Source organism: Anopheles marshallii, chromosome 3 (assembly GCF_943734725.1).
Source record: "Anopheles marshallii chromosome 3, idAnoMarsDA_429_01, whole genome shotgun sequence".
Lineage (NCBI taxonomy): Eukaryota > Metazoa > Arthropoda > Insecta > Diptera > Culicidae > Anopheles > Anopheles marshallii.
The window spans coordinates 6,586,704-6,603,123 of record NC_071327.1 but is presented as its reverse complement, the minus strand read 5'-3'; the positions used below and the strand labels follow the sequence as shown (position 1 = coordinate 6,603,123).

At 44.0% G+C, this 16,420-nt stretch overlaps 1 protein-coding gene across 1 annotated transcript in view; it reads right to left on the bottom strand.

Moving 5' to 3' along the window:
* Positions 1–16,420, bottom strand: part of LOC128716310 (protein O-mannosyl-transferase TMTC2) — a 120,341-nt gene that overhangs the window by 31,710 nt on the left and 72,211 nt on the right. Inside the window, exon 4 of the mRNA XM_053811230.1 lies at positions 5,191–5,305. Coding sequence (XP_053667205.1) covers positions 5,191–5,305 — 115 coding nt within the window. The remainder of the gene's footprint in view (positions 1–5,190; positions 5,306–16,420) is intronic.

The following is a 16,420-nucleotide window of genomic DNA, read 5'->3' as shown; positions in this document are numbered from 1 at the left end:
CCACCTCATAGCAAAAGGAAATGAAACATGCGACTGGCCATTAAAGCAGATGCGGCGTGCACGAACACGAACAGATACAAGAGTACTCTTACATTATGCCAAAAACAAAACTAAAATCTCACTCGACCGCTTGCCTTCTCGCAAAACAAACCGATTCTCACCAAACCACCACGAGCAAACGAGGAGCAAAGTAATTTATAGTTTTAGAATGTGTTTATTTAATTTGTTCGCATTAATTTTTAATTTTCATTTTGCGAAATCGTTTCCGCAAGTATTTCTCGACTTTCGGAGCCGTTCCGGTGGCTGCCATTGATGGTTTTGCGTCTACCATGCCCTGTTTTCCGAAACAAAAAAAAGTGGGCCACCGAAAAGGGCCGTCCAGATGAAACGAATGGCTGAATAAACAAGTTGAGCATGGGCAGAAGGCAAAAACGCTCCTTCCTTCAACGCAACGTTGCAGTCTGCTCACTGCATCGGTTTGTACACTGCACTGCCGGAATTGCACTTCGCTTCTTTTTTTTTCGTGCATTCTTTTATTGCCTTCCGCCACTCAATGGACTCAACTCGGTAGTACGATTGTCGGTTTTGGGTACAGGTTTTTATTTTGATGGTCCGTTTGTACGCCCTTTACTGTGCACGTACATGAGAAGTCAGCTTACGTTTCGGCCAAACGCCATCGACCGTATTTTCATGCTGTTCCGGCGAATCTCATTCATAATGGACGAAAAATGGAAGGCAACTAATTAAAGCTCTGCTAAACTATTTACACTTTGCAAACCGAAAGCTCAAAGCACTTCAAACATTGAATCGTAACCTTAGCAAAGGAAGTTTCATTCTTTTCAGTGGAAAATGTATTCTCTCCTGCGTTTTCACGTTCCCCAACGAGTACATGTCATCGTGTTGCGGCATCGTGGAAGTGAAGAAAAAGCACTCAGACGAAGCTTTGTTATGCTTCCATCTCAGCCCCAACGGGGACCTTGTTGCTGTTTCAACAATGGATTCACATTCCCTCGTCACAGCAGAACGGATTCCTTTTCATATGGTTGTATTTTTTCGACTTTTTCTGCAAATTTGTCTCGTTTGCTGATTTTCAAACCTGCCTCTCTCCTACGTGCGGCGTACATTATTAGTCCGCAGCGATGCGCTTCTTCAGGTGCAAGGCCGAAAAGCCGTTCGGGGAAAGATAACTCTCATAATGAGCACCGTTTTGCCGTCATGCAGCACGATACACACAATAGACACCGAGACACGTGGTACCCGTTCGTTTCGTTTCCCGTATGAGCGTCTGGCGTAAGCCTTCCCGTCCCGAGAAACCATCCATTGTCCCACGAAGGAAGTAAACATCATTGCCTTTTTCACGCGGGCAAGTTATACCAGACTTTTTTTTGTTCCCTGTTCAAGTGCTGAAAATGGGAAAAGCTTTCAAGAGCTTACGGGCAGCTTGACGCGGAAGGTGGAGAGGACATTTCCATACATTTCGCCTGCGGCACAAGCAGCAAATGCAAGCAGCGGAAGGTAGGGTATTTCATAAATAGACCAAAACGAGCTCCACTTTCACCTTTACGGGTGCGATTCTTACTCACTGGTTTAGTGTCACTCGGTCGGCTCCAAGCCAAGAGGTACACGATGGAGAATGCAGACAACGAATATCCTTTTTTCTCCCTTTTTCGCCACTTCTGCTGCTGACTGATACTGTGACTGTAACGAAAAACCATTGCGAAATAACGACGCTGGCGAGAGCATCACAACCAAACTAGTTTGCCAATGGTCTTTTGCCTCAACGTACCTGTCCCCGGACGTTTCTCCATGCCGTGCCACACAAAAGGATGGATTACTATCCACGATGGGAAGCAACCTGTAAACTAGAAGTCTATCTTTTATGAGCATATTCCAGTGCATAGCCAACCGGTACCTTATGAAATGATTCCTGAGTAGGAACGGTGTCTCTTTTGTGAGCATTTTAACATCACGGTGTCGAAGAAGAGATATGAGTTATATATCAAATGACTGCATGCTCCTTTTAATTCAATTGTCCAGCTCTGGCATCAGACATATATGATATTTAACCATCTCAATTCACAGTTAATTAACCCACAGCATTGATGTGTCGCAACGGTCTTGACCAGCCCTAAACAACACATCTCCGATGGCTGGTTTGGCATTCTGTCAAGAACTGTCCAACTCCATTACTTCGAATGGTTTACGAAGAATTGCGTTTCGTATTGACCACTGAAAGCTCGAACGTCTCTGTCGATGACGGTTGAAATGCATACACATACACACATACATTCACTCTAGATGTCGGAATGGTCCTGGTTGCCACTTGATTGCTTATTATATTTGGCTGTGCTTCACTATTTTTTTCTGTTGGGTCTGGTGAGAAAAGTTGAGGAAAATGAGAAAGGAAATCAATTAATCTAGTTAAACGCCTGTCCATACATATAGCGTAGACCATGTTGGACGTTTTGAGAAGTTCTTGGCCGAATCTTCTTATGTCTAATGCACACCATTACTTAGGATGTCGCTTCAATGTGCAGTGACGACACCAAACGAAAGCAGGGCCAATTCTCAGTGCATCAAGTTTTTACTATTGGCTCTTGCTCTCGGAGAACAAGTTGAAGAACGAGCACTTTTTCCGATGAAAAGGATCCATATTTGTTAATTAAAGTGGTCACAAAAGTGAACTACTGAACTGAACTGTCCGGAATATTATTGAGTGGCATACTCGTTCTTCTTAAAATATCTCAACTGAGTCGACCGTCATTTAGAAAGCCAATAGAAATGTAAAAGCCCATGCAAATATCGTGCCCTTCGAGATTGAAGAGCAAATTCCTTCCGGGTCTAACCTCCCAACCAGTTGACGGGTTCTAGGAAAAGTCAACATTTTCACTTCGCATCACTTTTTTCTCCTTCTAAGCAAAACGGTCTATTAAAAGGAATAAAAGACCACCATCACCACCATAGCCGACGAACCAACCATCGTACCAAAATTCTACTACCACGTCAGAGGCCTATTTATCTTCCGGTGCCTTTCAGGCAAACAAATATATATGTATATATTTTTGCTGCGGTTATTTATCTATTGTTTCTTGCTGTCGCTCTGTCTTCTGCCAACCAGATTCGGGATGGGGGATAAAGTGGCAAGCATTCCTGCCAACACACCGTGTTGGACACGATAAAGCTGTCAACGCGTTTTGTCCTATTCACCGCCGCCTGACAGCACTTCCTACGAAATGATTTCCGAGCTGGAGGAGATGCTTTTGGGGCGGTGTGAGCTGCCGAACGCTAATGTTTCGTTTTTCTTTTCTTTCAAAGTATTCGTTTTCGTCTTTCACAAAAGAAGAAGCTCTACTTCCGTGTGCTACTAAACTGTTTTTAGGTGAGGCTTGTGAGATTACGGATTAGACAGCAAGAATAGCTACCCCCCCGGGGCGGTAAGGTTTGGATTTAATAATTCAAGTTCAACTGGTCCGCTTCTTGGGGTTAGCTAGAGATCGCAAGTCACACAGGCAGGCACCACGATGAAGTGGCCCGTCTTATCTTAAAACAGAAAACGCCACCAAATATTGGTCGCTGTTTTGTGGTTTCGTTTGGTGACGCGAGCAGCCGCGTGGATCGGCTCGGAGATGAAATGAGTTTTAGCCCGCTAATCTGAACCTTATGAAAGGCTTTGATGTAGGATTTTCAATCAATTGAACCTTTCTGCCTTTGTCGGTTTCCTGCTTCTGCTTTTCTCGATCCATCACCATATGTTCACAACACCATCCACCTTCCAGAGGCTGAAAGGGAACTGTCCTGGCGCTAAAAGTTGCTTCGGTGGGTGAGTGTTGGATTATCGTTCCGATTCGTGGAGTGTTTCTTTTCAGGACTTTGGGTTTGCTTGCTTGGGAGCGCTGGAATATGCCTTCTCTTCCCTCCCTTTTTTACGTTTGCTTTATTTCCCGATGCTCCACGAGCACGAGGGGTCGAGAGTTGTCGATTGGAAACGGTTGAATGGTTCGGGCTTTTGCTTCGGTTCGGTTCGAAGCTTAATAAACAAGCGAAAACTTCTGCACAAATCACAAGTCAGTGGAGACGAATACAGCACACCGCAAGGAAGGATAGAGGTAGGAAATGAATGGAAGGATCCACAGACTGCACAGATGAAATCTTCAAGAGTATATCCGCCTTCCGATCCCGGATTGGAATGTGTGCTGGCTGTGGGAGTGGTGGGATGTTTCCTTTCTATGCTAAACTAATAAATAAAGGAAAATTTATAGGCTTGAGACAGCGTCACTCGAGCCCTCCCGGATGTTGATCGTACGGAATATTGATCGGGTCTTTTATCTTTTCCCTGAACGGCAAGCAAGCAGGCAGACCTACAGGCTTTAGCAGGCGGTTTCATGTGGCACCAATAGCGGAAGGTTTAACAGGAGGTGAGGAGTGAGGAGGAGAAAAAATGTGGAAAAAGAAAGACGGGTAGGTCGGGGCCAATGTCAGATAGCATTTGTTTCCTTTCGATTTTCTTTATTTATATTGATCGACCATCCCATCCATACTGTGTGGGTTGTCGTTTTTCCTTCAGGCTCGGTATGCCAAACCGGTTCTCTGTGGGTTTCCGGTATCAGCCTCCAACTCAAAAAAAAAAAAAAATGCTGGGAAACACGACACACTGAGGAGGAACTGATGGGAAGAAGGGTAAGTCATGATTTTGCACAGTCGCCTTGCCACACAGTTCGGTCGCACGCGATCCCTTGGACGTACGGAAATAAAGTGACATTATGGAGAGGTTATCTTATTGAGTTTAGCATTTCAATTGATAGATTACGCTCTTTCGGGCGGGTTGTTGCTGTTTTTGCGCCGCTTTGCGTAGCATATCATGGCTCTAGCGACATTAGGATTTTTTTTTGTGGCTGTGTTTGTTATTGTTGGTTCTGTCAAGCGGAAAAGGCAGGCTGGCACATTTAAATGAAAATGTATTGCCAAGATGAAAAGCAACCGACGGGACGGACGGCTCAGGGGATGCCGCTTTCGATAAGGGTGAATAGTGTAGCACATTCCCAGCGATAGATGCGGTCAGATCATCCGTTCCGTTTAGTGCCTGTTTCATCTGTTCGCACATGAATGCAGGGTCGGTTAAATGATTTTCTCCGGAACGTTTTCATCTTTCACTCTTTAGAAAATTCAACGGAAAGGTTAGCGCATACTTACAGATTATAATGTACATCCGCCATGTTGGGGCGATGGCTGAGTGCTGCCTTCAGGGCCTCCTTGGCTTCCTGATAGCGACCCTGCGCACTAAGGACACTTCCTAAATTTCCGAGTGCTGTAACGAAACGAAAGGTAAAAGAAAACTGATTTAACTTCACTCATTAACGACCACGGCAAGCGCAGTGGAAGGCAAATTTCGAGGGTGTGTTAAAATGAACGGAAAAATAAATTGGAAAAAGTCAACATTTTCCAACCAACCTCCCGAAAACCCTTTGTACACACGAAGCAAAAAAAAAGGTTTAAGGTGAGTTTTTTTTCGGTTGTTTCGGATGCTGCTTTGCTGCTTTTTCGAGCGAATATCATACTGAACCCAGGACAGGCGGGCGCTGTGCAATGCAGCGAAACGAAGGTAACGAATGGTGTTGATAACAATGCAATTAGGAAAATTATCAGTTACCGAAAAAAATGGAAATAGCCCTAGATGCCCTTTTCCACAGCGACATTAACAGAAATTACCATTACTTCCATCAAGCAGGTAATGGCGACGATGGAAAATTACCTTTTCGTCCCTGTAATGGGTGGTTTATTATTTTTTTGTGCTGCGTTTCACTTTTTGGGATGGTTTGTTTCGGAAGAAGAAAATGAATGACGAACATGATGTAGATTTAGCATTTATTTAGATTTTTACACGAGTCATTTGTGATAGATAAAAAAAACATGCCTGGGGAAAACAGGAATAGGACAATTGTTTATGAGAATAATATAAAAAGCAGAAATAATTTTACCAATAACAGTCGATTTTTCCGCTCATCAAGCGCAACGAGCTTTGCCCCAAAACGCGCCGTTGTCCCAAATACCTGTCAAACTGTTACTAAACGAAGGCAACCTTGGCCTTCACTTAGTGCGACTGACAGCGCGATACCCACATGTACGCTGATCCTTTCGTGTTCTAATCGACCCGTTCAAGGGCATTCGATAAGGAAACTTTTTTCCTTCAGAACTGTTCCACCCACGTTGTATTGCGCTGGCGGTAAGAAGTTCTGCAAAAGGTTAACAACATGTCAACGCCGTGATAAGGGTATAAGTGTTTGGTATTTCCAACTATGCGCAAAACGCCTGAAATGTTTGTCCGAGTGACAATTGTTTGTTTGTGTGTTTGTCTATTGTTTGTAGGGAACAAATAAATACTAAATGGAGATATATTGGACGTTATACTAAAGCTTGGTGCTGTAGCCACTGTAGCTAGAATATGTTGTCGTATGTGCATTTGCAATGTTCTGCTGTTAAGTTTTCCATGTAATATATTTAAACTCTTTGTTAGCAGTAGATGCGATTTATTCAATTTTATATTTAGTTTAAAAATGTGCCTTTGTTCAAATAAGTAATAATACCTTCGTTTTCAACAGCATGTACACCCCAATGGAGCTTCCATTACATCACTGACCACAACTCGCACAGAATGTGGAAATTGTTCTAAAAAAAAAAACGTGCATCCACATCATTCAATCCATGGCCAACATTCTCAAACCCTTTCATGCTCTATGTTCCAACCAATCATTAGCTTCGCCATAGAAAATGCGGGACATGCGGGAGTGAAACGAGCAAGCAGAGCAATGGAACGTAATTAGTTCCATTAGACATTCTTCTTACCCCTTCGCAGTGCGGTCGAATGCAAACGAGAACATTCTCGTGCTGCTGGTAATGATTGGAGGGTGAAATTAAGCACCAAAAATCTACATTTCAGTGAGCGCCATTTTTCACCACCACTAGTGATAGCAGTGCGCACACATTCGGTGCAGAGCTGTGGACAGAAGACTTTTTGGAAGTTATCCTCGTTTATTTCACACGTCTTGCAGTGGGTACGGTTTGCTGATTTGATCTAGTGCATTCTCTCGCACCCCGACTTTGTCTGGGTAGTGTGTTTGGTTTTACCTTCCACAATGGAAGCAAATTTTCCCATTTTTTTGCACAGATACCCTCGACCTAAAATGCAATGAAGAAGACGCTCTTTAGAATATCCCCAGAACCCTCCTGAAAACCAAACTCCAAAACCAAGGACATAAATTTTCACCACCCTTCGCCACGTTGCTTCTGGAACTCTGAAAGAAATCTAATGTTTCCAACAAGAAGAAATTAAGATTGTTTGCAGTTGGGCGCCGCTCGGTGTTCACGGTGGGAACAGCTGCATGTAACGCCTATTACAGCTCGAAGTACAAAGACGAGGTGAACGAGTCTTATACGCGTTTCCCATCATATTTGAGTACGCTGTGAGACTGTGTGTGTATGTGTGTTGGGTAAGGTATTGGATGGAAAAGGTTACTAGCAAGGCCAAAATGGCTAAACAAGCCAGCACAGCACTGCAACCGAACATACAGGGTCCCAAGATTTAATTAATTCACACCCTGTGCACCGCCCTTTTGACGCTGTGCCGAAAGGAACCGGGCGAGTGGCAAAGGTTAGCTTGTGCATATGTATGTAAGGAGTTGAGAGGATCTCGCACCAACAAAAACCAAACAAAAAAAAAACAAGCTCACACATGTAAACTGCTAACTAAGGACATTTCAGCCATTGCTGGTAGGTAAACCTCCATTTTTGCCAGTACTCGAACGCGTTCCCAAGTGAAGCTGCGTTCAAAGGTGCGCTGTTGAATTTGCCATTAACCTTTTTCTTTACTTTCCACCGGCGCGGGTTAGAGAGTGGGGTATTTTTCAGTCAGCAGAATTGCGGATGCGAATCCTCGTCGCCGGTCACGAACGAAACCGTGCCAGTTACGAGATTGGCGTGGAAAACGACCGAGAAGGGGTAGCCATAAATTACCTTCTGGCTTGCGCTACAGTAAATAAACGCACACATGGTGATTTGGTTGACTCGTATCCATCCCACGTGTTGGTTTTTTTGTTTTCTTCCATACACATCCCTTATCATGGTGGTGCGATTTTTCAAAAGCTCACCAGTACTAAAGGAAATGCCGGGACGGAGAAGAAAAATCGCGTCCTGTAAGCAAAACGCCCATCCACGAGCGTGTAACGATGAGGGTACGGATTTAACGAAAGACGAACAGTTGACGAAGAGAGCACCGACAAAAAAAAACCCTCAAACTCCTCGAGCATTTTCTTTTGCTTTATACGGTTAAAACAGAGCCATTCAGCGAGGAAAGCAAAACAAAACAAGCAAAAAAAATCAGCACCTGTCATCAGAATTCAACGTGTGACGGAAGGACGGTTCGCGCGAATGCACGGAACGGAATACCGGCGTATGTAATTTTTATTTTCACGATTTTCGTTTAAAGATTGCCATGATTTGGCATGGTGGTGTTAGTGAACCGTCGGGAAGATCCTCGTCCCGTCCCGTGCCGTGCGATGGTCGTGCTATCCACAGGACGGGCAAACGGGGGTTTCCCTGTGGTCGGAGCGATTGGTGCGAAAATTTATGCTGATTGAAAAGAGATGAACTCCTCTCCCGAGGCTGTTTGTTAAAAGGTGGGTTCGTCGTTTGAGCGGTCCATAAATAAGGCTAACCCAGCCGAAAGGTTCTACCGAGGCACGATACAGCCGGGATTCTGATAAGGGTTTCCTCCGGAGGGAGACGGATGGTGGGAAGGAATGGGAAGTGCCGTCGTCGTACCGATTGCACGATACGATCAAAATCAATTAAAATGTACGAAACAAATGTTGAAATATTAATCGAGCCTTTTTGTGCACTGGGGGATCGAGCCTCCCTCATGGTTGGATCGCTCCACCTGTGGGTGGGAAAAATTTGTTCAAGAGGCACTTCTTCCCATTCCCGGGGAAAAGGAAAAGGCTTGAGACTTTTTTAGTGATTTTTCAAAACACACGTACACACACACACACACACACGAACCCCGTCTGGGTGGTGAGGTTCTTTTGCATTTGATAATGTGGAAAACTTTACATTCACTAAAAACCCTTTTTACCATTGGCAAACCCGAACCGGACCGTTCGCTGGTGCTTGTTCTCTGGGGATCCGAATGGGGAAAAAAGGTGAACCATTTGCTCGACGACGGTAGACGGTGTAGTGCTGTGGGGAATAAGGGACCGTTTACTTTTGTGCCGCACACAGCGGCAGCAGTAAGCGCGCACTTCATTAAATCAACAAATTTACTACGACTTCATCGAGCGGTCGTCGGGATCGAGCCGACTGTTGGGAAGCAGTGAGTGTCGGGTGTGTGTATTTTTTTAATTCCCTCTCTATGAGACCTTACGTTTGATTGGGATGGGTAGAATCGGTTGAAAGTTAATTAAACCGATTAATGGCTTTGGGTCCATTCTGCAGCTCCTTAGTGGATGTTGGATGTGAAAATTGTGTATCGTAATTTGTTAAGCGATCAGATATTGGGGGATACCGAAGTAAAACTAAATGCTGTATTAAATGTAAATTATGTTTAAGTAATGCCCAAAAGCTCACTCTAGTTTAAATTAGAAGCAGCAAATTATATTAGATATTCAAGTTCAAGTTGAAGTAAGTTTTTCAGTTGCCCATCTGTTGCTCTACGTCCAATTCTTCCGGAAATCAAATCATCTAAGACGTCGTTTATTCGCTCGAAAAGAAGATTTTTTAACAATAGGCCGGAGAATATTTTTGAAAAGAATATACAGTCAAAATCAACAAAGCAACGCATAACTTAACTTTACACACACATTTCACAGCACTCGCATGAAGGAAATCAGATGGCTTTCGAGATAGGTAAAAAGTCGTGATTCATTTTGAAAACTCAACATTCTGCAACAAATGGTGCGTGATCGTTCTGCGGCTGACAAAACTCCCCCCAAGCCTGACAGGCTGGCTGGTCCCCTTCTCAGAAGGACCACTTGTTGAGGATCACACGTCAATCTGCTTCCAATGCTTACTACCCTCCGACAGTCCACCACGAAGGAGCGCATTCGATTGGAAGATTTGTACGGGGGCTAGAAACTGCCCGTTACCTAAACCTCCCATGTGGTTCGTTGGGAAAAAAGTTACAAAAGTTCACGAACGCTTTCACCTTACCATCCGACAAAACAGCACATTAAAGTGGAAATGGAAGTGGAAAGTTTTGCAAACCGTCGCTATCAGTACGGTTGCGCCACTGTTTCTAATGGCTTTTCGAGAGAGTTTTAATTTCTTTGCTTTGCTGTTCTTGGTTGGCCCTCGCGGCCCTTGACCAATGGTGGGGCTAACCTTGCCAACACATTTCCTAGTTGCGCTAGATATTTTCCACTCACGACGGGTGAAAAATTTAACCACAGTACTGCCAGTTGCCCGAAAATCCCACTATCATTAATTTGCGGGTTGGTCGATGCGTTGATGTGGAAGGCAAAATGGGAAATGGCACAACTTTCAGCTGCAGCACGAACTTGTTTCTTTTGCTCACTGAGGATGAAAATGGAAAACAAAAACCAAACCCGTACGGACCATCATCGGCTAGTCATCGATGTGGAAAAGCGGGCACTACCCAATTTTTGCGTTTTTCCCTGCAGAAAGGGGTCGCTTTGCTGTGATATGGAGACACAAATAAATATCAAAATTTTCCCAAGATGTCCTTCCCTCGAGTACGGTGCTTCCATCGAAATTAATTTCTTTGGCTTTGGAGGAATGAAACCTTAAAAAAAGAAGAAAACCAACCAAACTCAACAATGCTGTAAAAATAAAAGCTTCATGGCTGCGGGCACTTTCCTCTTCGTCTACCGTGAAGCCGAACCGAACCGAAAATGGACTTTCGTTTCTACTGGCGGTGCGCTGTGGTTGCTGTGGTCCATTTTGCCCTCGCCGGGCAGGAATGTTTGCCGGTGTCTCTTTTTCCAGTCGAGCGAACACGTTGCCAGATGGAAGTAGCGGAAAATCTTGAGAAAACTTTACCAAACCCCACTTCGTTCTAGCGAACGGCCGGTGCTGGGCTAGAGGGAAGCAGAAGTTTGGGTGAGTGGGGGTGGGGTCAGGTTTTCCGGAGTGCGTGGAAAATAAATATTGACCAGAGCCGTGTGCCTACCGAGAGAAACTGGCTGTTGGTTTTTACATTTTCCCTACAGTGCGGTCGATGCCTCAACGTGCTGCGGACGAAATTTAATGGTGTGGCTTTTCCGGCCGCTCAAGGGACAAGCAGTATCGCTTTCAGCGCCGGTGAGTGGTTTGGCAAAGCACAACAAAAACCGTTCGATGCAAAGCGTAGGATGAATAACACAACATTACGCTTGAAATTTCCACTTCCAATGTGAACGCCGTACAGCAACAAACGCTAGCGCAAGATACAGTTATTTGCTCCAAGAGCAACAATATAAAATTACCTTCATTTTCCCCATTTCAAGCCCGGCTGCCTGTCAATCCTTTTCCACTACGCGGAGTGGCCCAACCACGGCCATGGAGTGACTTAAAATATGTATCTAAATGCCTATCGATATCCTGATAGTAGCAAAAGGTCCATTACTTCTACCATGGTTGCCACAGCACATCACGCCTATCGGCAAACTATCATCATCCTCGAGGCCTGAAATTGAATCTATAATGACGTTTACGGGAGAATTGAATTAAATTTATATTAACCGGCGACCGGGGTATGCGCATAACGATAACAAATGACAACCCGACACAGCCAATGGATGGTGTGGTTGTTGCTGCTCGGTATGACGGCAGCCATACCACCACCACAATCGAAGGGCTCACTTCTTCTTTATGCCCCTTATTGGCTACCGTTCGTTGCCTGCTGGCATATCTCCTGTTGGACGTGGTCCTCGGTAGAAGATGTTATCCGTTTGGAAGGCTTCTAGCCCCGCATAACTGGAGGCAGTCGAAAAAAGGAGACCACCGTCACTATCGAAAAGAAGTACTGTGCGGTCGTTCGGGACGTTCTAAACCTGCTCGAGCCGCTCCATCATGTCGTAAGAAACATGACGTTTGCTAGTGGAAGATGACAGCTTGGAGCCTAATTTGAATACAGCGAAACGTGTAACAGTTTATTACTCAGCGATCGATAGTGACACGTAGCGCCGCTGGAATGAATATTGACAGGTTGCCGATGGTTAATTCTGTCTGTGTTCAAAATTTGTTGCGAACCTTGAAACGAGTCAAAAACATGAAGAAACAATTTTGTACCACGCGAATCGTCTTCAATCACGCCAAGTCAATTCTGTATGCAGGACGACTTCTTTTCACCCAAGAAGTGCTTCACCGCACAACCATCAGAATTCGTTCACGTACCAACACTGCGGTTTAGTATTCGTTTGACAGCATCGGAAGCATAATTTATTTCCATTTGTCTTCCATTTGTGTACACCACCGTCGCGCCCACCTCCCAGCAGGCAGTAATTTCCGTCACAAATTGATTCTTAATTGTCCGTAAATAGGTCAGCGCACATTAGTTTGCAAGCGTTCGCATGACGAAGAGCGACATCCAGCCCTTCGTTTCCCCAAACCAGGCGAAGGAAGTTTTGCGTTCGGGATTTTGAGGAAGCAGTAAAAAAAAGGACACCGGCTGGTCGACACAGTAAATTTTATGCGAATCACGAATTTTCCGAACCCGAAACGAAAGAAGCTCCAGTGGGTGCAAAATATTTTTCCCCTGCACCTTTTGGCTTTCCTTTTTCCCCCGCGTACGCGTGTTATGAATGCGCGGTCAGTGATTGGGAGCCGTTTTATTTATGAACTGGTCGGGGTCAATGGTGCGACGGTTTCTTACTATTCTGCGCTGGCAGGTTTTGCCGCGTAAATTTATGCACCCTTACCAAAAACCGGAGATGGACGGATGTTTTTTAAACAAAAAAAAAGCGAAAAACGAAAAATTCTTCACCAGAGGGCGCCACAAGCACGTCCATCATGGAGATGTCAGTCGTGCGAGGAAAGCAACACCGCAATTTCCTATTAAAATCGTGCCTATGATTCAACAAAGCAAAGCAAAAGGTAGGAGCATTTTCCAGCTAGCAACGATCATTTCTTGGACGGTTCGTGCAGGATTTCTATTTCTAGGGTTTCAGAAGAACAGAGTGCTGCTTTTGGATTTTGTTTGTATTTATGTGCATTCCCTCCGTTCAAATCTATCAATATGTTTGATGCTTTCGGGCTTTCGGAACAAGCATTATTTTCCATTTCGCGAAAAGACTAGGCCGAGAGCTTCGAGTGTCATGGCAATTTTCGATTGAGTTCAATTTATTGTTTTAGCAATTTATTTCCCATCATTTCTAATTCCATTTGCATCCATTCTGGTTGCGATATTTCGTTTTTTTCTTGCGAGATAATTCTCCACTTCTCCTTGCTGGGCAGTCCGATGAAGAAAACTCTGTTTATCAAGCATATAATTTTGTATGTACATTATTTTTAATATTAAATGAATTTTTTGTGTCATCGAAATTATTTGTTGCCATTACTTCAGCTCCAAGCTGTTGGGCGTCCCAAGTACATGCGGATACTTTCAAGTTGTTGTTCGATCCATTTATTGCTTGATTGAAAACTCACGGAACCAACTTCATTAGACTTGCTGATGATCTGCAATTCCACCAAGATCGTACCATCCGAGCACTGGGGACACCATTATTGGTGGAATTGACTTTAATCAAAATTTATCGACTCTAATTGGTCGACGCTTCCAGTGCCGTACCGTAAACGCGCGCTGGAATTTCAATAAAGCCCCACAGCGTACCCTCCGCAGCGGCCGGCAAGCTGATGGAAAAGGTACTGAGCGGAAAGGAAAAGGAAATTTGCAGCTGAAGCGAGCGTAAAATTCCCCGATTTAGCATTTCCCGATGATTCAATTTCTGTTCTGGTTCCACCCCGACCAACGGAATATCCATTTTCCCGAACAGAAATGGCATCTTTTCCCGTCAGCCGGGTGGAATGTTTATCGGTAAGCGATGGCAGGCGCATGGGATGGAATTTTGATTTTTGTTCCACGCTTACCCACCCGGCCACGGTACGGTTTGGTGACGAATGTTCGCTCAATTTAACGATAATTTCGTTCACGAAGGAGTTGCGGCCCATCGCCATCACACCCAGCGGACGGGTCCTAATTTTTATCAATGCTAATGAGGACCGTTGTTCGCCTAGTACCGGGAACCTTGGCTTACTACCGCGCTGTCGGTGCAGCTGCTGTCATCGAAGATTTGTATCGTTGGGATTGGAATATTTTTGCAAGTAAATTTGGTACAACCAGAGTTTGTGCCAACTACGGAGTAGAATGTGTAGGTTTTGTTTGAATATTTTACGGAGATGCTCACTTGGAATATTCGGCACGTGGGAATAAATTCGCATAATCTTGAGACTGTACGATGACATAAAATTCTAGAATTTGATTTTTCATACGAAAAGATCGCTACTGAAACAGGTGAGATACCAAAAGCTGTCAGTGACTGCTTTTAGGAAAGATTGTGGTAACAATCGGGGAACTTTTAAGCGTGTTGAAGAGCGTGTTAGTAGCGATCATCACATCTCTATACGCTACCCGTACAATGATCTCCGAACGCTTCAATTATTCCCATTCTATCAAGACCTCATCATCCCCCATTAGAACGTGGGAAACGAGAAAAGTTTGGTCCATCGCTATCCAATTTCGCCACCGTAAGCCACCGGCCACAAAACTTTCCTTACCTTTAACCCCAACTGTTGGTCGACTTCAAACAGGTTGGAGCGTGGTATGAAGCAGAGGGAAAAAAATCATTTCTGAAATTAGCTCCATAAAAGTTTAACCACTATCGCTTCGCAGCACGCAGCAATTCCCATTATCATCGGCAAACCAGCAAACAACCCCTTTCGCCCGAAGAAACTAACGTAGAAAATTATCAACAAAGAAAAACAAAAAAAAACGCCACAGAACCCCAATAGAGACAGTAGATAACAAATCGTTACCTCCAATAAGCGGACGGGTGAAAAAAAAAACTCAATCTCACCTCACAAGTACCGGAAAAAGTAAAACACGCAGACACACACTAAAAGAGAGAAAGAAAATGGAAAAAGGTGGACATCAACAAGGGGAAACAAAAGAAAAAAAATAGGGTTAGAGAGGATAAGAAAAGCGAAAACGCAAAGTACGAAAACACAGCTCGCCCCGATAACTACCCTCATAAATCATTCCACGACATTCGCTCATAATAATTCCGACAAGTTTATAACCATAAATTATTAACTACCTTTTTCTCTCTACGCGGCGCGGACTCGCAACGGCGGGCGCGTCCTCTGGTCGCACCCTCGTGATCAACCGTAGTTTTTTTAGAGGCTTTTCTTTCACTGTTACCTAGCTTATCCCTGTTCGCGATGCGTTTTTCCTCTATGTCCGTATATCGAATCGAAGTTTGAATCCTTTCGACTGGTTTTTTCTAGGATTTTTTCATAGCTGAGCGATGTTTTTATAGTCCGTTTGCTTAAGTAAAAACAGGAAAAGCTCACTATATCATTGATATTATACTCTTAGTTTGGGTTTCGATTTTCATCTTTGCTGTATGAAAATTGAGAAAAGTTTATGGTTTCCTTCTATGTATCATTTGTACGAACAACGTCATTGACGGCTACCGACACTTTCCAAATCCAAGAGGATGAAAGAAATAATTTTCCTTTGCATGCAATCAAAACGAGTGGGATAAAATTTTCTATAAAAAAAAAAGTTCGCTAGTTATGCTAACGGTCTGTCCGATGATCGTGTATAGATGGACAGGATACATACAACAGGCCTCGTGTAACTGGTACTACCGAAGAGAAGCCAGGAACAGAAAGAAAAGTAGTTCTCCGCTTTAAATATGATAGAGAGTCGGAGTGTTCGGAGTGTTAAATTATACCGGAGTAGGGTAGCAATTCCGATGAGCATGAAATCTCGCTCATTCTCCGGCCGTTCCTGTTGTGAAAGGCTTGCAAACAGATTCAAATACATTCGAAACCCATGTCACAAATATATTTTATCCCCATTTATGTTTTGCTTCAAGGGATGAAAAACTTGCTCCTCAGAGTGTCGACTGGGCAACATGGAAGGAAGCATTAAAACTATTTCACACATCATGCTTCGCTTTATCAAAAAACTACTTTTACAAAACATTTTTTACGACACATTCCGGTTGGCCATAAATACGACTCATCATCACATGCTTGCGGTACAAAGGATGGAGTTTCCTTGCCATTCGATACACGTTAGCTCCACGGGTTGGAAAAAGAGGGAAAAAGCACCCAAAGCACAGGACACAGTTTCAAGTTTCCTTTTCAACCAACTAAAAACCTACCAACCTTCGGAGAATGTCGATGATAATGCCTTGGTTTTTTTTTA